Here is a 22,066-nt window from a genome sequence, read left to right as displayed (position 1 = left end):
TCTGTCCTGAGTCATTTCTTGTGATGCTGAAATAACTGACCTAGGGATGTGTGAAGAACGCGTCCGCCATCATCAGAGGTGTTACCGTCACCCCTCAGGAATTTGTCTTATTCTGCCTGTTACATCATGTTTTATCCTGCAGTCACCTCCAGAGCTGCACTCACTATTCTGCTGTTACAATCATGTCTTATCCTCCAGAGCTGCACTCACTATTCTGCTGTTACAATCATGTCTTATCCTCCAGAGCTGCACTCACTATTCTGCTGTTACAATCATGTCTTATCCTCCAGAGCTGCACTTACTATTCTGCTGTTACATCATGTCTTCTCCAGTCACCTCCAGAGCTGCACTCACTATTCTGCTGTTACATCAGGTATTATCCTCCAGTCACCTCCAGAGCTGCACTCACTATTCTGCTGTTACATCACATCTTATCCTCCAGCGCTGCACTCACTATTCTGCTGTTACATCACATCTTATCCTCCAGCGCTGCACTCACTATTCTGCTGTTACATCATGTTTTATTGTCCAGTCACCTCCAGAGCTCCTCTCACTATTCTGCTGTTACATCATGTCTTCTCCTCCAGTCACCTCCAGAGCTGCACTCACTATTCTGCTGTTAAATTTTTTCTTATCCTCCAGAGCTGCTCTCACTATTCTGCTGTTACATCATGTCTTATCCTCCAGTCACCTCCAGAGCTGCACTCACTATTCTGCTGTTACATCATGTTTTATTGTCCAGTCACCTCCAGAGCTGCTCTCACTATTCTGCTGTTACATCATGTCTTCTCCAGTCACCTCCAGAGCTGCACTCACTATTTTGCTGTTACATTGTGTCTTATCCTCCAGAGCTGCACTCACTATTCTGCTGTTACAATCATGTCTTATCCTCCAGAGCTGCACTCACTATTCTGCTGTTACATCATGTCTTATCCTCCAGTCACCTCCAGAGCTGCCAATTGTTGTTAGAAGCAAACTATAGTTTATCTACATCTTACGCTCAATTGCGGACATTTATCAAAACCTGTACAGAGGAAAAGTGGAGCAGTTATCATAGCAACCAATCAGATTGCTTCTTTTATTTTTGCTGCCTATAAAAAAATAAAAACATGAAAGAAGCAAACTGCTCCACTTTTTTCTGCACAGGTTTTGATAATTCTCCTCAAATGTCCCAAAATGTACTGCTTACCTGCAGCCATGCACAGTCCGGCTGACCAGCACTGTGGCCTCGTTCACACAAATTCCGGGATGATTCGGAGTACAGTAGCCACCCATTGGAATCAGTGCTGATCGCTGTGGACAGTAAACGCCGTCCCATTCACTGGGAACTTGTTCATTTACTTACATCCTACCAGCAGCACAGATGTACCTGTTAACTGGTACACGTAGTTAAAGGGGTATTCCAGGAATTTTTTTTATTTGACTATGCTACAGGGGCTGTAAAGTTAGTGTAGTTCATAATATAGTGTCTGTACCTGTGTGTGACGGTTTTCTCACAATTCTTATGTGATTTTCACCCCAATATTTATTTTTACCAGCATACAAAATGACTGTTGTCTTAGATTTTTCCCAGCTTGCAATGCAGTCGAGACCTGACATCACTAGTCAGCTGATGACAGGGAAGCCTGTCTGCTTCAATGGGTGGAGGGATCAATCTGCAACTAATGCAACAGCCGTAGGCACCCTGATTGAAAACCACAGGTCTTTTGAATGGATGCAACTCATTTATGTATTAATGGGTGGGGTGTCTGATGTGTGGGAGGGAGGAAGATGGAATTGTGGGATTTGTAGTCAAAAAAAGAAAAGTCAAGCAGGAAATACCAGCTCACAAAAAGCTAGCCACAGTGTTATGGTAATCTCACAACATAGCCATTTATCCCCAAGACAAGTGCAGATCCTTCCTAAGCATGTCCATTACTGTCTGCCAGGTACGTACTAAAATCACCTTATGGTGGAGAACCCCTTTAAAACTAACTAAAGCTCTAATGAGAGTCTCTATAAACAGGGAGACCACCCTCGGTCCTGTGTGTATTTCATCTCCCTAGGACTGGTGGTCATCTCCCTGGAGATCTACGCCACTCACTAATGCTGTTTTCTCTCTCTCTTGCAGGTCCTGGAGATTGGCTGGTGCTGTGTCCTGCTCCGGTAGTTTATCTTGCCTGCATGTCTTTGCCTGAGCACTTAGAGCGCCCTCATGCTCCGGAAGTGACGTACGTGTCACTTCCGGTACAATTGGTCTGCAGTGTGGAACTGTCTTCGCTGCTCCTTGGCCATACAATCTCCATTTCCATATCCCTCTTCCTGAGGCTTCCCTCCCAAAAATATTTTACTTTAAAAAAATATATATACCTTAAAGGGGTACTCCGCTCCCCAGCGTCCGGAAGTTTATTGTTCCGAATGCTGTGTGCGGGCTTCCGTGTTCAGGGCCGCCCAATCTGGACATCACCCCCGCCCCCTCAACGAAAGTCCATTGACTTTTGTTGAGGGGGTGGGTGTGATGTCACGATTGGGCGGCCCTGAACCTGGAAGCCCGCACACAGCGTTCGGAACAATAAACTTCCGGACGCTGGGGAGCGGAGCTCCGGAAGCAGGGAAGCTTAGTACCCCTTGAAATTTTCCCCTTCTAGAGGTCATCTCGAGGCTCCGATAGAGGGTCATGTGGCAGGAAGTCAACATAGCCTGTTGTGAATGCAGCATTTCCCTGCCAGACACTTATGAGTATTCCCGGTGTGCCAGCTGTCGCACATGCCCTCCTGATTTCTGATTCCGATCCTCTTTCCATCCAAGACGTGGTGATTTAGGTGAAGGACTATGTCAATTCTACTATGTATCAGTCTAGATTCTGTAAGAGACCTAGACATGTCTGTCCGCAGAGGGCCATGGAAGTGAAGTGAAGTGAAGTGGAGGAAGAAAAGTTCTAGACGGTTAATGGAACCCATATATCCTCTAGTGAGGATGAATCCTCTTCTTTTTCTCTGTGGTTACGATGCAGATACTTATTAAATCCATCTGGGCGGGAGACTAGGATGTAGATATAGCGTGAAGCGCCTGATTCCAGCTCTAGGGGGCGGACAATCGTTTCTCTGTTATGGAAACAGTCGAAGTATCCCGAAAAAGGAACTGGCTAACAGGCTCAAGGTGATGTTTTCCATATTGGACAAACAGCTAAAGTCTTTCACGTTCCCCATCCAGCTATTCCCATCAGAGGTCGTCTCCTTTATTTCCAAGACGTCTGGTCACAAAATATCAGGGATCCCCCTGGGTCCTAAGGATAGTGTCAGAGGGATACTCCGTTGATCTGGTGTCTTGTCCTCCGGGAAAACTTGTTGCATCAAGATGTTTGCCTCGAGAAAAGCAAAGGATCCTAAAGGCTTCAATCATGGAATATCTCCAAAAAGGGGCACTAGAGGATGTTCCTCACTCCAAATCAAAAACGGCGAATTATCCCCCTATGTTTCTCATTCCAAAACCTGTGGGGCATGGCGTATGATAATTGATTTAAGATATGTAAATTGTTACATAAGAATAAAATGTTTCCATATGGAAAATAGTAGACTTCATGGCGACATTAGGCCTAAAGGACACCTATCTTTTATATTACCGCCCATCCTGGGTCCAGGAAATACCAAATTCTGTGCTGCCCAAAGGAGTTCTCGGACATCTTCAGTTTGTAGCCCTGTCGTTTTGGAATTTCTTCAGGACCACACACATTTGGCAGGGTTGAGGTCGCTGTCGTGGCCACTCTTAGGTTCCAAGGTCTAGAGATCGCCCCACACCTGGACGACTGGCTGATCTGAAGCAATTCTTACCCAACATCTTCAGCAGGCTCTTACCTTTCTTTTTCTGGGATGGCTAATGGCACAAATCCAACATTCAGCCGTTGAAGTCTTTGTGATTTTTGGGGTTCATCATAAACTTTACCCACATGTCTCTGCACCTCTCCCCAGTGAGATGAGACAGAGTCCAAACAACTGCAGAGTTCCTATCGGTACCCAAGAGAGTAACCATTCATACGCTGATAAGAATGTTGGGACTCATGTCGGCAACCATGGATAGAGTTCCATGGGCATTATGGCATCTTCACCCTCTTCATTCAGAAGTTCTTGCCAGGTGGAATCACAGGTCGTCAGGGCTAAACAGAAGGTGTTCCCTGTCCTGCTCCAATGTCAATGTCAGAAGGTCTCTGATCCAACCCGCTTGGATCACGTTGATAATGGATGCATCCCTTTTAGGCTGGGGAGCGTATCTCGTGGAACTTCCTGTTCAAGGTGCTTGGACTCTACAGGAGTGGCAATTCTCTTCAAATCTCAGCTAGATCACAGTCGGATTTACACTCCTTCAGTTCGCTCCTAAGATACGGGACAGAGCAGTAAGAATCCAAACAGTAAATGCGATTAATGCCATAAACAAGCATGGAGGCACCAGATCATAGCCACTCCTAAAGAGAGATGGGAATGATCCTACAAAAGGCAGAATGGAATCTTACCCACTGATCTGTAGTCTACATTCATACTCTGAATGTAATAGCAAACTGTCTTAAAGGGGTACTCCAGCCCTAAGACATCTTATCCCCTATCCAAAGCATAGGGGATAAGATGTCTAATCGCGGGGGTCCTGCCGCACCCACCTCTGGGAGCTGCATGCAGTGCTGCAGCCTCTGAGTCTGCCGAGTCACAACTATGGGGCCGGAGTATCGTGACGTCACTATCTCGCATACAGCACCCACCTCTGGGAGCTGCACACAGCTCTGCAGCCTTGGAGTCTGCTGGGTCACTAGTGACGACACGACTTGGCCCCCTGTGTGTTGTCATGCCCCGCAATGCAATACTACGGGACCGGAGTATCGTGACGACACGACTCGGCCCCCTGTGTGTTGTCACGCCCCGCAATGCAAGTCTATGGGAGGGGGCGTGACGGCCATTGGCCGTCACGCCCCCCTCCCATAGACTTGCATTGCGGGGGCGGGGCGTGACGTCACACGGGGGGCCGAGTCGTGTCGTCACGATACTCCTGCCCCGTAGTAGTGATCCAGCAGACTCCAAGGCTGCAGCTCTGTGTGCAGCTCCCAGAGGTGGGTGCTGTATGCAAGATAGTGGGGGTCCCCAGTGGCAGGACCCCCACAATCAGACATGTTATCCCCTATACTTTGGATAGGGAATAAGATGTCTTAGAGCCGAAGTACCCCTTTAATGTGGGTCTTTCTTCAGGAGACTGGGCTCTTGATCTGGACATCTTTCACCAGATCACTCTACAGTGGGGCATGTGAGAGATCTCATGGCTACGAGATTCAATATCAAACTGGAAAGGTTTTGCTCCCTATACAAAGAGAACAACCCAGTAGTGATAGACGCTTCGTCCGTTTCATGGAGGTTCAGGCTGGTATACATCTTCTCTATGAAATCCTTGACACACAGGGTTCTGCTGAAAATCTTGGTTCATTTTCAACCTGACAGCCTGGAGGATTCACCAACCCCTTCTAGTAACATAAGGGCTTTCAGAGTGGGGTCCTTGTCTAATTTCTGTGCAGACTCAACAAAGAAGTCGTATTCTAGGATTCAGAACATTTTCCCAGCGTGGTGTGCCAAGAAGAAGATGACCTTTACAGATTCCTCTATTGCGTCCATTCCGCAGTTCCTTCTGGATGGCTGGTCAAGAGCCTGGTGTCTTCTACCTTAAAGGGGTACTCCGACATTTTTTTATTTTAATCAAATGGTGCTAGAAAGTTAAACAGATTTGTAAATTACTTCTATTAAAAAATCTTAATCCTTCCAATACTTATTAGCTGCTGAATGCTACAGTGGAAATACTTTTCTTTTTGGAACACAGAGCTCTCTGCTGACATCATGAGCACAGTGCTCTCTGCTGACATCTCTGTCCATTTTAAGAACTGTCCTGAGTAGGAGAAAAACCCTGTAGCATACATATGCTGCTCTGGACAGTTCCTAAAATGGACAGAGATGTCAGCAGAGAGCACTGTGTTCCAAAAAGAAAATAATTTCCTCTGTAGTATTCAGCAGCTAATAAGTACTGGAAGGATTAAGATTTTTTAATAGAAGTAATTTACAAATCTATTTAACTTTCTGGCACCATTTGATTTTAAAATATTAAAAAGTTTTTCACCGGAGTACCTCTTTAAGGCTACATTTTACTGTCATTTCTGCCTTACTTGACAGACCTATATCTCAAGACACTCATAAGGAGGTTCCTAAAGAGAGCCAAGAGACTAAGGGTATGTTCACACTGCGTAATTCCTGCAGAATTCAGTGAGTGGTATTCCACGAGTGGAATTACACACAGTACACATTAGCATCACTGTGAATGGGTCTTCCGCGAGACCTGTTCACACTGAGGAATTGCAGCTGCAGAAATTGTTCCGCGCAAAGAAAGAACATGTTCATTCTTTGCTCGGAAGTCCGCGAGCACTGCATAGCCGTCAATGGTGACGACACAGTGCCGCACCATCCAACTGTTGAAGGGCTTTCATCGGCGGCCACCAAATGGAATCTCCGCTTGTGGAATTCGGCGAGTGGAGATTTCGCAGTGTGAACGTACCCTAAGACCTTTTGTCTTACAGCCTATTTCCCAGTGGGACCTATTGGTGGTTTTCAGGGGGTTGTCATCTCACCCTTTAAACCCCTGGAGGAAATAAAATGGAAATTTTTAGCCTGAAAAATAACTTTCCTTCTTGCGGTGCCTTTGTCCAAGAGAATGGGCGCACTACAGGCTCTCTTAGCATTTGAGCTTTATACAAAGTTTTTCTAAGTTCGGTCTTCTACAGTTCCGGACAAAAATGCCATCATTTAAAAACATAAATCAGCTAATATCTCTGAATATTCTTGCTCCAAATCCTTCCTCCGCAGAAGAAAGGGCATTGCAATAACATAGTCAGGTGCCTCCAGATCTATGTGGATAGGTCCGTGGAGTTTAGGGAAGATGAAAATCTTCTTATCCTGTTTGCCGGAAGTTGCAAGGGGCTCCAAAGCCTCCAATTCTACCTCATCTAGGTGGATCAGAGAGGCTATAAGAGAAATCTTTGTTGAACAGAATTTGGGTCCTCCAACTTTTCACTGCTTATTCGACTATGGCAGTGCCTACATCTTATATAAAGAGAAGATCTATTCTGTTGGGAGGTCTTACTCCACTTTCATTTCCAATTATCGGTTAGATTCCAGAGTTTCAACCAAAAGTTCGACCCTGCATGAGGTTATATCCCAATCTGTGCTGCTGTAGGACGTAAAGGAATCATTCATCACTAATGATCATTTGCTTTCCTTTAGTTCTAACAGCAGCACACAAATTTTTCATCTAGTTATTACACACCAGACTGGGGGTGGTCTCCGTCTTATGGGGGGGGTCTTATTAAATCTTCAAAACTGATATTCCCTCCGAAATGAGCCTCCCCAAAAAGAGGGATTTAGAAGCGTAGACTGTAGAGCCGAGGAGCGGCTGCCACTGCTCTGTACTGCGTGCTGATCAGACCAGTAGGAATGTGTAAGTCACTTCCGGAAGATCGCGGCGCCCAGGAAACACAATCACTGGTGCCGCCAAAGTGCTTGGGCAGAGACGTGAAGCAAAGTCAAAAACCGGAATAACCTCACCTGTGCTGCTGTTAGGACTAAGGAAAAACAAATTATGGGTAGAAATTAACGAATCTAATTCCGCTACGGAACTTTTGAAGAGCAGTGTTTCCCAACCAGCGTGCCTCCAGCTGTTGCAAAACTACAACTCCCAGAATGCCCGGACAACCAAAGCATGCTGGGAGTTGTAGTTATGCAACAGCTGGAGGTTGTACTGAGCAGCAGACTCCCATTGAGAACATTGGGAGTCTGCTGCAAGTGGGTATTTGATTGAGGAGGTTCCTTAGTGTGAATGGGCTCTTTTATGGGCTGCAGGAAGGCCCAAAAAGGTTCAGCAGCTGGTTTCTACCTAATGGGCCAGGTTTATAAATTTGCCTGAAGCGAACTGTCTGGTTTTGTCCATAACAACCAATCACAGCTCAGCTTTCCAATCTTAAAGGGGTACTCCATCCCTAGACATCTTATCCAAAGGATAGGGGATAAGATGTCTGATCGCGGGGGGTCCCGCCGCTGGGGACCCCCGCAATATAGCATGCAGCACCCACCTGTATCTGCTTCCGGCAGCCCTAGAGGTTCTGGCTCCCGACCACGGGAACGGAAGATCGTGACGTCACGACTCCGCCCCCGTGTGACGTCACGCCCCACCCCCTCAATGCAAGTCTATGGGAGGGGGTGTGACAGCCACCACGCCCCCTCCCATAGACTTGCATTGAGGGGCGGGACGTCACACGGGGGCGGAGTTGTGACGTCACGATCTTCCGTTCCCGTGGTCGGGAGCCAGAACCTCTCAGCTTTTTTCCCTTTTCCATGACAGAGAATCACACCGGCTGCTGATGTGGTTTACGCTTTATATAGAAGAGTCGGATAAACAGATCAGAAGTCAAATGTTTCTGATTATATAAGTCTGTGATAATATAATATCCTTGAGATAATGCGTCGTCTGTGGCAGGACCCCTTCCAGCCGGATGTTGTGCTATTGTGGTGAAGGTTGGCGTCATCGGCAGGATGTCTTGTTACGCTTTTTCATGTCCCTTCATGTTTAATATTGTCCTGAGTTAAATAGAGAATTTGTGTTTCTGCTGCCGTCCTCGCAGTCAGTCTGTCTCATTATAATGAAGCGCTCGGCCACACAGTGCGCGGTCAGACGAGCTTCAGGGTCGTGGTCCCAGCACTCGATGATTGTGTCACATAGGATGTCCAAACCCTGCGAGGAAGGTCAGAGGTTAGTGGGGTCAATATACTGACCATAGCCCCCTCCCCAGTAGCTCATTCTATAACATAGTGATATACACAAGATCCGTGACCCCCTGCGCAGCCTCACCGGGTGCCTCCTCCAGCTGTCGGGAATATCCGGCCGCCCTCGTCCATGTAACACCACGTCCCTCATGGTTTCCACACATGGCCGCTCCCGGACCATTGACCCAAAGGGCAATTCGTAGTTTCTTACCTCTGTGAGGGCAAATAAGCAAAGAGATCTGTAAAAGAGGTTCCCTAAAGCAGTGTTCACAAAATTGTGGCCCTTTAGCTGTTGAAGAATTATAATTTTTCTTCATAATCGTCTGAATTATTTATGCCGCGTAAACATACCCTTAAAGGGGTTTTCCAGCGAAAGAAACAACCTGTGCACGGTGTCAAAAAGTCAAATAAAGCAACTAATTAATGTTATTAGCCATTGTGCAGAGATCTTCATATCAGTAGAGCTGTCTGGCTTGTAAGCTGTGATGTCACATCACAGGATCTGAATGCAGAGCCCTCCTCCCTCCTGCCAGCCTGTGATGAGACCAGTGATGTGAAGGGGGGAGCTGGTATTTCTGATCATTACATTCTGAGACTGAGTCTGTTCTGAAAATACTGTGGCTAAGAATGGACTCTCTGCTACCTTATCTAATAACTTTAATGAGCAGTAATACCAGCAGACTCCCCTTCACATCACTGGTTCTTGTCCTATGCTGACAGGAGGGGGGGGGGGAGCAGTGACGGTGCAGACTGCTGTAAGGCCCTGTGAAGTGACAGGTCAGATCTCTGTACTATGTCTAATAAATGTATAGAAGCCTCCTGACTATGTCGGTGGAGAGAACAGTGGGGCAGGTTGGATTTTTACCACTTACCTTGTTGTTCTGGAAGAGATAAGTCTTGTTCTCTATGGAGGAAATGTGAACGATCATGTGTATGGGGAGGTCGGGAGAGATGACTATTGGCTGAAGGGTCTCAGTGCTCACCAACCTGTGATACTCCCAGTGTTGTAATACTACAACTCCCAGCATGTCAGATGAAGTATTAGAGGGCCACAGACTGGAGAACTCTAATCCAGATGAGGAACCGGAGCTGCGGCCCCTGTGTTATAATGTGGGATATAAGGAAAATTTCCCACAATCCTCACCTCCAATGGCTTCACACCTGGACACCATTTCCCACAATACTAGAGCCAAGGAGTAAACGTCCATCTGCTTAAAGGATTCCATATCCTCCAGGTTCACTCGAGATTCAAGGACCTCCGGAGCCATGTAGCGCGCCGTCCCAACCTGCGCAGGACATAGAAAGTGTTTCCATATATATACAGTGTGACCATAACACCACACCCACTATATATGACATCACCTCCACACCCACCATATATACTGTGACATCACCTCCACACCCCCATATATACTTGACTATGACATCACCTCCACACCCCCCCATATATACTGTGACTATGACATCACCTCCACACCCACCATATATACTGTGACATCACCTCCACACCCCCATATATACTGTGACTATGACATCACCTCCACACCCACCATATATACTGTGACATCACCTCCACACCCCCATATATACTGTGACTATGACATCACCTCCACACCCCCCATATATACTGTGACTATGACATCACCTCCACACCCACTATATATACTGTGACTATGACATCACCTCCACACACCCCATATATACTGTGACTATGACATCACCTCCACACACCCCATATATACTGTGACTATGACATCACCTCTATATATAGTATAATTATATCATCATCACACCACTCGCCCTCCCATATATACTGTGACTATGACATCACCTCCACACCCCTGTATATACTGTGACTATGACATCACCTCCACACCCCTGTATATACTGTGACTATGACATCCCCTCCACACCCCCATATATACTGTGACTATGACATCACCTCCACACCCCCCATATATACTGTGACTATGACATCACCTCCACACCCCCATATATACTGTGACTATGACATCACCTCCACACCCCTGTATATACTGTGACTATGACATCACCTCCACACCCCCATATATACTGTGACCTATGACATCACCTCCACACCCCTGTATATACTGTGACTATGACATCACCGTCAAACTTCTTCATCTTCTGTTGCCGTTCTGCTCTGTGCTCTACCCCATGAAATGGCCCTGACCAATCCCCCCTCCCCAGCTGACCCTTTATTCTTTCTCATGCCTTACTTGCCCACTGTTGGCAAAGTCATCTGCCGTGAGTGCCGGGTCCAGGCGGAGGGCGATGCCGAAGTCGCACAGTGCACACTCAGAGTCGCTCTTCACCAGGATGTTGCTGCTTTTGATGTCGCGATGAGCTATCGCCACCTTGGGTGCCCCACATGGGGTGTAGTCACTGTGCAGATGAGCCACGCCACTTACAATGGAGCCGGCCATGTCCAGCAGAGAGGTCCAGCTCAGGAGGTGGCGGGACAGGTAGTCCTTCAGGTTGCCCCTGGCATGGTACGCGGTGATGATCCAGTACTCCTTGTGCAGGCAGCTGCCGCGCTCCTCCATAGTGATGAACTGCAGCACGTTGTCATGCTTCAGGTTGGCGTCAGTGAATACGCCGCTCTCGTTCTTCCAGGAGGAGTATTCTTGTGCAGGGAAGATCTTTACGGCCACCATCTCATAGTGCCCGGACTCGGTGTGCTTCAGCTTGGCTCTCCACACCTCAGCGAAGCGCCCCTTGCCAACGCGATGGTCGAGCTCTATGGGGAGGAGCTCTGTGTTGTGGTTGATGCTGTTGGCGCGGGCCGTACTTATGTTACACTGGGAGGCGGACATCAGTGAGGAGGATAGTCTGCAGAAGTCGTGGCCCGGTCTCCGGCTTTGTAACGGGACGTTGTGCGCTGCTCTCTCCAGCCATGACTCGGGCCTCTTCCTCAGCCTGTGGGTACGGTAAAGGTAGAAGAGGCCGGTGACGGTAAGTGCCAGAAGGAGAGGAGGAAGCAGACTGATGGCGGCTACCGGCACGGCCTCCCGGCTATGGAGCAGAGAGTAACCTGAAGAGGAATATAGAAAACATGGAGGAGGATGCACAGTATATCCATCTATCTCATATACAGTACAGACCAAAAGTTTGGACACCTTCTCATTCAGAGTTTTCTTTATTTCCATGACTATGAATATTGTAGATTCACATTGAAGGCATCAAAACTATGAATGATCACATGTGGGATTATAGACATAACAAAAAAGTGTGAGAATCTGTCATATTCTAGGTTCTAGCTCCTTTTGCTTTGATTATTGCTTTGTACACTCTTGGATTCTCTTGATGAGCTTCAAGAGGTAGTCACCTGAAATGGTCTCCACCAGTCTTGAAGGAGTTCCCATGATGCTTAGCACTTGTTGGCCCTTTTGCCTTCATTGGGTTCAGGTCCGGTGACTGTGGAGGCCAGGTCATCTGGGGCAGCACCCATCACTCTCCTTCTTGGTCACATAGGGGGGCATTTACTAAGGGGTTTAGTCATTTTTTTCTGACTATTTTTGGCGCAAAATTGTCTCAATTGCGCCTACCCTATAAATTGTGCGACTTTCCCTAGCAAGAGCTAGAAAGTCAAAAAAAATTTCCCGCTTAATTTACGCAAGTTTTCAGTTTTGACTTGCAGTGGTCAGGAATTTATTAACTGAGACAGTCGCAGTTGCGCAATAAACTGTCGCAACGGCCATAAAAATTGACTAAATTTACTCCAGCTCCAACATGGAGCAGGAAAAGCTACTGCCGCCCGGGCCCCGACATACTTTCTCCACGCTATCCTCACTGCGCTACCGGGACACTGCAGTGATTTATATCCCCCCCCCTCTCACCTGCCAGCACCACACAACTCCCATCTATCTGCTGTTGCAAGACTACAAGTCCCAGCATGGCCTTACAGTGAGGACACGCTGGGAGTTGTAGTCTTGTAGCAGCGGGAGCTGAGCGGCACAGGCGGGAGACAAGGGGGGGGGGGGGTAGCGGGGAGGCCGTATGAGGAGCCCGGGCGGGAGACAAGGGGGGGGTGGGTAGCGGGGAGGCCGTATGAGGAGCCCGGGCGGGAGACAAGGGGGGTAGCGGGGAGACCGTATGAGGAGCCCGGGCAGGAGACAAGGGGGGGGGGGTGGGTAGCGGGGAGACCGTATGAGGAGCCCGGGCGGCTGCACTGTAATGTCAGCCCGGGCTCCTGCCCTGAGAGCCATAGGCTTTGGCTGTCAGGGCATGCTGGGTGTTGTAGTTTTGCAACAGCTGGAGGGCCACAGTTTGCAGACCACTGGTGTGTGGTCTGTAATTTGTAGTCCTCCAGCTGTTGCAAAACTAAACAGCTGAAGGGGACCGGCGAAGAAGTTCACTTACCCTTCCGAGGCTCCAGCGACGATCGCTGACGGAGATCGTCGCGCGGCAGTGTCGCGCGGCAGTGTCGTGCAGCGCTGGATCCTACGGAAGCCGGTAAGTTGCGCAAGCTTCCCAACCAGGGTGCCTCCAAATGTTGCAAGACTACAACTCCCAGCATGCCTGGACACCCTTTGGCTGTCCGGGCATGCTGGGAGTTGTAGTTTTGCAACAGTTGGAGGCACCCTTGTTGGGAAACACTGGCCTAAAACAGTGTTTCCCAACCAGGGTGCCTCCAGATGTTGCAAGACTACAGCTCCCAGCATGCCTGGACAGCCATTGGCTGTCCAGGCATGCTGGGAGTTGTAGTTTTGCAACAGCTGGAGGGCCACAGTTTGCAGACCACTGGTTTGTGGTCTGTAAACTGTAGTCCTCCAGCTGTTGCAAAACTAAACAGCTGAAGGGGACCGGCGAAGAAGTTCACTTACCCTTCCGAGGCTCCAGCGACGATCGCTGTCGGAGATCGTCGCGCGGCAGTGTCGCGCGGCAGTGTCGTGCAGCGCTGGATCCTACGGAAGCCGGTAAGTTGCGCAGGCTTCCCAACCAGGGTGCCTCCAGTTGTTGCAAGACTACAACTCCCAGCATGCCTGGACAGCCTTTGGCTGTCCGGGCATGCTGGGAGTTGTAGTTTAGCAACAGCTGGAGGCACCCTGGTTGGGAAACACTGGCCTAAAACAGTTGGGAAACACTGGCCTAAAACAGTGTTTCCCAACCAGGGTGCCTCCAGATGTTGCAAGACTACAACTCCCAGCATGCCTGGACAGCCTTTGACTGTCCAGGCATGCTGGGGCTTGTAGTTTTGCAACATCTGGAGGCACCTTGGTTGGGAAACACTGTTTTAGGCCAGTGTTTCCCAGCCAGGTTGCCTCCAGATGTTGCAAAACTACAACTCCCAGCATGCCTAGACAGCCTTTGACTGTCCAGGCATGCTGGGGCTTGTAGTTTTGCAACATCTGGAGGCACCCTGGTTGGGAAACACTGTTTTAGGCCAGTGTTTCACAGCCAGGTTGCCTCCAGATGTTGCAAAACTACAACTCCCAGCATGCCTAGACAGCCTTTGACTGTCCAGGCATGCTGGGACTTGTAGTTTTGCAACATCTGGAGGCACCTTGGTTGGGAAACACTGTTTTAGGCCAGTGTTTCCCAGCCAGGTTGCCTCCAGATGTTGCAAAACTACAACTCCCAGCATGCCTAGACAGCCTTTGACTGTCCAGGCATGCTGGGGCTTGTAGTTTTGCAACATCTGGAGGCACCCTGGTTGGGAAACACTGTTTTAGGCCAGTGTTTCCCAGCCAGGTTGCCTCCAGATGTTGCAAAACTACAACTCCCAGCATGCCTAGACAGCCTTTGACTGTCCAGGCATGCTGGGGCTTGTAGTTTTGCAACATCTGGAGGCACCCTGGTTGGGAAACACTGTTTTAGGCCAGTGTTTCACAGCCAGGTTGCCTCCAGATGTTGCAAAACTACAACTCCCAGCATGCCTAGACAGCCTTTGACTGTCCAGGCATGCTGGGGCTTGTAGTTTTGCAACATCTGGAGGCACCCTGGTTGGGAAACACTGTTTTAGGCCAGTGTTTCCCAGCCAGGTTGCCTCCAGATGTTGCAAAACTACAACTCCCAGCATGCCTAGACAGCCTTTGACTGTCCAGGCATGCTGGGACTTGTAGTTTTGCAACATCTGGAGGCACCTTGGTTGGGAAACACTGTTTTAGGCCAGTGTTTCCCAGCCAGGTTGCCTCCAGATGTTGCAAAACTACAACTCCCAGCATGCCTAGACAGCCTTTGACTGTCCAGGCATGCTGGGGCTTGTAGTTTTGCAACATCTGGAGGCACCCTGGTTGGGAAACACTGGCCTAAAACAGTGTTTCCCAACCAGGGTGCCTCCAGATGTTGCAAAACTACAAGTCCCAGGTTGGGAAACACTGTGCCCGGCCTCCGCCCCACCTTACTGTAAGGGCCTGCTGGGAGTTGTAGTCCTGCAGCTGGGGGCAGGGGACAAGCTTGTCACTTGCCCACACATCTCCTGCACCACACAACTACAACTCCCAGCATGTCCTTACTGTAAGGGCATGCTGGCAGTTGTAGTCGTGTGGGGCGGGAGATGTGTGAGCAGGTGATAATAAATGTACTAACCCATTTTTTTTGTTTTCTTCTCATTTCAGCTCCGTGTATCCTGTGGACTCCTTTGGATTCGGTGGACTACTTCGATGACCAGCGTTTTTCTTTGTTTGATTTTAATAAAATGGTTAACGAGGGCTTGTGGGGGAGTGTTTTTTGTAATAAAATTTTTTTAAAACCTGTTGTGTTTTTTTCTTACTTTACTAGACAGGCTTAGTAGTGGAAGCTGTCTTATAGACAGAGTCCATTACTAACCTGGGCTTAGCGCTAGCCACAAAAACAGCTAGCGCTAACCCCCTATTATTACCCCGGTACCCAACGCCACAGGGGTGCCGGGAAGAGCCGGTACCAACAGGCCTGGAGCGTCAAAAATGGCGCTCCTGGGCCTAAGCGGTAACAGGCTGGCGTTATTTAGGCTGGGGAGGGCCAGTAACAATGGTCCTCGCCCACCCTGGGAACGTCAGGCTGTTACTGTTTGGTTGGTATTTGGCTGAGAATGAAAATAGGGGGGGACCCTATGCGTTTTTTTTTTTTAAATAAATAATTAAATATATTTAAAAAACGCATAGGGTCCCCCCTATTTTTATTCTCAACCAAATACCAACCAAACAGTAACAGCCTGACGTTCCCAGGGTGGGCGAGGACCATTGTTACTGGCCCTCCCCAACCTAAATAACGCCAGCCTGTTACCGCCTAGGCCCAGGAGCGCCATTTTTGACGCTCCGGGCCTGTTGGTACCGGCTCTTCCCGGCACCCCTGTGGTGTTGGGTACCGGGGTAATAATTGGGGGTTAGCGCTAGCTGTTTTTGTGGCTAACGCTAAGCCTGGCTTAGTAATGGACTCAGTCTATAAGACAGCTTCCACTACTAAGCCTGTCTAGTAAAGTAAAATAAAAATAAAACACAACAGGTTTAAAAAAAAATTTATTACAAAAAACACTCCCCCACAAGCCCTCGTTAACCATTTTATTAACATCAAGCAAAGAAAAACGCTGGTCATCGAAGTAGTCCACCGAATCCGAAGGAGTCCACAGGATACACAGATCTGTAGAAGAAGTAACCAAAAAAAAAAAAAAAGTGTAAGTACATTTAGGGAGAAAAAAACTGTGTTAAAAAAATGTAATAAACACACACACACACACACACACACACTAAACGCCGTTTACCACTTCTGAGCCATAACTACAATTTACAGTGATCCCTCAACTTACAATGGCCTCAACATACAATAGTTTCAACATACAATGGTCTTTTCTGGACCATCGTAAGTTGAAACCAGACTCAACATACAATGCTACAGACAGTCCAGATCTGTAAAACGTGTCAATGGCTGGAAGAACCAACCAATCAAAATGGGCATTCACTGGTAAAACCCCTGTATTACTGAAGTGTATGCACTGACTGGTGTCTGGTATTACATGTTCTGTACACTTTACCTGTATCAGGGTTAGCTGCTCTTTTGGACACCAGGTGAGGGCGACTCCATTACTTGTTTGGGACATTGCCTGTACTGTACAGGACCCTCTGAAGAAGCTCTTGTCCTCTACATAGACAGTGTTTCCCAAGCAGGGTGGCCCCATCTTTTGCAAAACTACAACTCCCAGCATGCCCGGACAGCCTTTGGCTGTCCAGGCATGCTGGGAGTTATAGTTTTGCAACAGCTGGAGGCTCCCTGCTTGGGAAACACTGACATAGACAGTGATTTACAGCTCCCAGCAGATCTTTATTACTTTTATATGGAAGGATTTGCTTTATCTATATCAGTTATCTACTTATTTTTCTTTGTCACTTTTTCCTATTTTTGGATGACATTTTGGTGCCTTTAGAACCAATTACCACGTTTCCATAGAGTTATGGTCTCAACATACAATGGTTTCAACTTACAATGGTTTTCCTGGAACCAATTAATATTGTAACTTGAGGGACCACTGTAGTTATTGAATTATTTAGATGTGGTGAAAAAGCTAAAAAAAACTCAAAAACAAAAGATCCAGAAGGAAACCAGCAGCCGAACCTATTCAGACAGCAGGAAAAAGGAACAGACTATTTTTTCTACTACATGAAGTAAATTTCCCACTTTTGCCTATGTGCGCCAAATTTATTAATGCCGTGCAGCAATTTAGTAAATTTGTCGCACATAGTCAAAAATGAAGTAGAAAAAAACAGGGTAAAAACCAGACTACATAGCAAAAGATTAGTAAATGCCCCCCATAGTCCTTACACAGCCTGGAGGGGTTTGGGGTCATTGTCCTGTTGGAAAATTAATGTTGGTCCAACTAAACGCAAACCGGATGGAATAGCAGCCGCTGCACAATGCTGTGGTAGCCATGCTGGGTCAGTATGCCTTCAGAATAAATCCCCAACAGTGTCACCAGCAAAGCCCCCCCCCCCCACAACATCACACCTCCTCCCCCACACCATCACACCTCCTCCTCCACACCATCACACCTCCTCCTCCACACCATCACACCTCCTCCCCCACACCATCACACCTCCTCCCCACACCATCACACCTTCCTCCCCCACACCATCACACCTCCTCCCCACACCATCACACCTCCTCCCCACACCATCACACCTCCTCCTCCACACCATCACACCTCCTCCTCCACACCATCACACCTTCCTCCCCCACACCATCACACCTCCTCCCCCAACACCATCACACCTCCTCCCCCACACCATCACACCTCCTCCCCCACACCATCACACCTCCTCCTCCACACCAGCAAACCTCCTCCTCCACACCAGCAAACCTCCTCCTCCACACCATCACACCTCCTTCTCCACACCATCACACCTCCTTCTCCAGACCATCACACCTCCTCCTCCAGGACCATCACACCTCCTCCTCCACACCAGCAAACCTCCTCCTCCACACCATCACACCTCCTTCTCCACACCATCACACCTCCTTCTCCAGACCATCACACCTCCTCCTCCAGACCACATCACACCTCCTCCTCCACACCATCACACCTCCTCCTCCACACCAGCAAACCTCCTCCTCCACACCAGCAAACCTCCCTCCTCCACACCATCACACCTCCTCCTCCACACCATCACACCTCCTCCTCCACACCATCACACCTCCTCCTCCACACCATCACACCTCCTCCCCCACACCATCACACCTCCTCCTCCACACCATCACACCTCCTCCTCCACCATCACACCTCCTCCCCCACACCATCACACCTCCTCCTCCACACCAGCAAACCTCCTCCCCCACACCATCACACCTCCTCCTCCACACCATCACACCTCCTCCCCCACACCATCACACCTCCTCCCCCACACCATCACACCTCCTCCTCCACACCAGCAAACCTCCTCCTCACACCATCACACCTCACTCCTCCACACCAGCACACCTCCTCCTCCACACCATCACACCTCCTCCCCCACACCATCACACCTCCTCCCCCACACATCACACCTCCTCCTCCACACCAGCACACCTCCTCCTCCACACCATCACACCTCCTCCTCCCCACCCACAAACCTCCTCCCCCACACCATCACACCTCCTCCTCCTCCACACCAGCACACCTCCTCTCCACACCATCACACCTCCTCCCCCACACCATCACACCTCCTCCCCCACACCATCACACCTCCTCCTCCACACCATCACACCTCCTCCTCCACACCATCACACCTCCTCCTCCACACCATCACACCTCCTCCCCCACACCATCACACCTCCTCCTCCACACCAGCAAACCTCCTCCCCCACACCATCACACCTCCTCCTCCTCCACACCAGCACACCTCCTCCTCCACACCATCACACCTCCTCCCCCACACCATCACACCTCCTCCCCCACACCATCACACCTCCTCCTCCACACCATCACACCTCCTCCTCCACACCATCACACCTCCTCCCCCACACCATCACACCTCCTCCCCCACACCATCACACCTCCTCCTCCACACCAGCACACCTCCTCCTCCACACCATCACACCTCCTCCTCCACACCAGCAAACCTCCTCCTCCACACCATCACACCTCCTCCTCCACACCAGCACACCTCCTCCTCCACACCATCACACCTCCTCCTCCACACCATCACACCTCCTCCCCCACACCATCACACCTCCTCCCCCAACACCATCACACCTCCTCCTCCACACCAGCAAACCTCCTCCTCCACACCATCACACCTCCTCCTCCACACCATCACACCTCCTCCTCCACACCAGCAAACCTCCTCCCCCACACCATCACACCTCCTCCCCCACACCATCACACCTCCTCCTCCACACCAGCAAACTCCTCCTCCACACCATCACACCTCCTCCTCCACACCAGCACACCTCCTCCTCCCACACCATCACACCTCCTCCTCCACACCATCACACCTCCTCCACACCATCACACCTCCTCCCCCACACCATCACACCTCCTCCCCCACACCATCACACCTCCTCCTCCACACCAGCAAACCTCCTCCTCCACACCATCACACCTCCTCCTCCACACCATCACACCTCCTCCTCCACACCAGCACACCTCCCCCACACCATCACACCTCCTCCTCCACACCAGCACACCTCCTCCTCCACACCATCACACCTCCTCTTCCACACCATCACACCCTCCTCCTCCACACCATCACACCTCCTCCGCCACACCATCACACCCCCCCCCACACCATCACACCTCCTCCTCCACACCATCACACCTTCTCCCCCACACCATCACACCTCCTCCTCCACACCATCACACCTCCTCCTCCACACCATCATACCTCCCCCACACCATCACACCTCCTTCTCCACACCATCACACCTCCTCCTCCACACCATCACACCCCCCCCCCCCCCACACCATCACACCTCCTTCTCCACTCCATCACACCTCCTTCTCCAGACCATCACACCTCCTTCTCCAGACCATCACACCTCCTCCTCCACACCATCACACCTCCTCCTCCACACCAGCACACCTCCTCCCCCACACCATCACACCTCCTCCTCCACACCAGCACACCTCCTCCCCCACACCATCACACCTCCTCCTCCAACACCATCACACCTCCTCCTCCACACCAGCACACCTCCTCCTTCACACCATCACACCTCCTCCTCCCACACCATCACACCTCCTCCTCCACACCATCACACCTCCTCCTCCACACCAGCACACCTCCTCCTTCACTACCATCACACCTCCTCCCCACACCATCACACCTCCTCCTCACACCAGCACACCTCCTCCTCCACACCATCACACCTCCTCCTCCACACCATCACACCTCCTCCTCCACACCATCACACCTCCTCCGCCACACCATCACACCTCCTCCGCCACACCATCACACCCCCCCACACCATCACACCTCCTCCTCCACACCATCACACCTCCTCCCCCACACCATCACACCTCCTCCTCCACACCATCACACCTCCTCCTCTACACCATCACACCTCCTCCTCCACACCATCACACCTCCTCCTCCACACCATCACACCTCCTCCTCCACACCATCACACCTCCCCCACACCATCACACCTCCTTCTCCACACCATCACACCTCCTTCTCCACACCATCACACCTCCTCCTCCACACCATCACACCCCCCCCCCCCCCACACCATCACACCTCCTTCTCCACACCATCACACCTCCTTCTCCAGACCATCACACCTCCTCCTCCACACCATCACACCTCCTCCTCCACACCAGCACACCTCCTCCTCCACACCAGCACACCTCCTCCCCCACACCATCACACCTCCTCCTCCACACCATCACACCTCCTCCTCCACACCAGCACACCTCCTCCCCCACACCATCACACCTCCTCCTCCACACCATCACACCTCCTCCTCCACACCATCACACCTCCTCCTCCACACCAGCACACCTCCTCCTTCACACCATCACACCTCCTCCTCCCACACCATCACACCTCCTCCTCCACACCATCACACCTCCTCCTCCACACCAGCACACCTCCTCCTCCACACCATCACACCTCCTCCTCCACACCAGCAAACCTCCTCCCCCACACCATCACACCTCCTCCTCCTCCACACCAGCACACCTCCTCCTCCACACCATCACACCTCCTCCCCCACACCATCACACCTCCTCCCCCACACCATCACACCTCCTCCCCCACACCATCACACCTCCTCCTCCACACCATCACACCTCCTCCCCCACACCATCACACCTCCTCCCCCACACCATCACACCTCCTCCCCCACACCATCACACCTCCTCCTTCACACCAGCACACCTCCTCCTTCACACCATCACACCTCCTCCTCCCACACCATCACACCTCCTCCTCCACACCATCACACCTCCTCTTCCACACCAGCACACCTGTGAAGTGAAAACCATTTCAGGTGACTACCTCTTGAAGCTCATCAAGAGAATGCCAAGAGTGTGCAAAGCAGTAATCAAAGCAAAAAGTGTCTAGAACCTAGAATATGACAGATTTTCACACTTTTTTGTTATGTCTATAATTCCACATAATTCATAGTTTTGATGCCTTCAGTGTGAATCTACAATATTCATAGTCATGAAAATAAAGAAAACTCTGAATGAGAAGGTGTCCAAACTTTTGGTCTGTACTGTACATAGCTTGCATCTATCACCATGACTACGTTCATTATTACCACCACCATCCCATGGGTGCCATATATATGTGTTCACTGAATAGCACTCTTATGTGGGTCCTGTATGGCACTATTAT

The 22,066-nt window shown here is 50.0% G+C and overlaps 1 protein-coding gene across 2 annotated transcripts in view; it reads right to left on the bottom strand.

Annotated features, from left to right (window-relative positions):
- Positions 1 to 8,411: 8,411 nt before the first annotated feature.
- Positions 8,412 to 22,066, bottom strand: part of LOC130284973 (TGF-beta receptor type-2-like) — an 85,800-nt gene continuing 72,145 nt past the window's right edge. For both annotated transcript variants that reach the window (XM_056535980.1, XM_056535979.1), the window contains exons 4-7: positions 11,054 to 11,868; positions 9,958 to 10,099; positions 8,899 to 9,026; positions 8,412 to 8,781 (exon numbers count right to left, since the gene is read on the bottom strand). In XM_056535980.1, coding sequence (XP_056391955.1) covers positions 8,617 to 8,781; positions 8,899 to 9,026; positions 9,958 to 10,099; positions 11,054 to 11,868 — 1,250 coding nt within the window. In that variant the 3' untranslated portion in view covers positions 8,412 to 8,616. The remainder of the gene's footprint in view (positions 8,782 to 8,898; positions 9,027 to 9,957; positions 10,100 to 11,053; positions 11,869 to 22,066) is intronic.

This window comes from Hyla sarda, chromosome 8, assembly GCF_029499605.1.
Source record: "Hyla sarda isolate aHylSar1 chromosome 8, aHylSar1.hap1, whole genome shotgun sequence".
Classification (NCBI taxonomy): Eukaryota; Metazoa; Chordata; class Amphibia; order Anura; family Hylidae; genus Hyla; species Hyla sarda.
The sequence above is the reverse complement of the archived record's forward strand: the minus strand, read 5'-3'. Positions and strand labels throughout refer to the sequence as shown.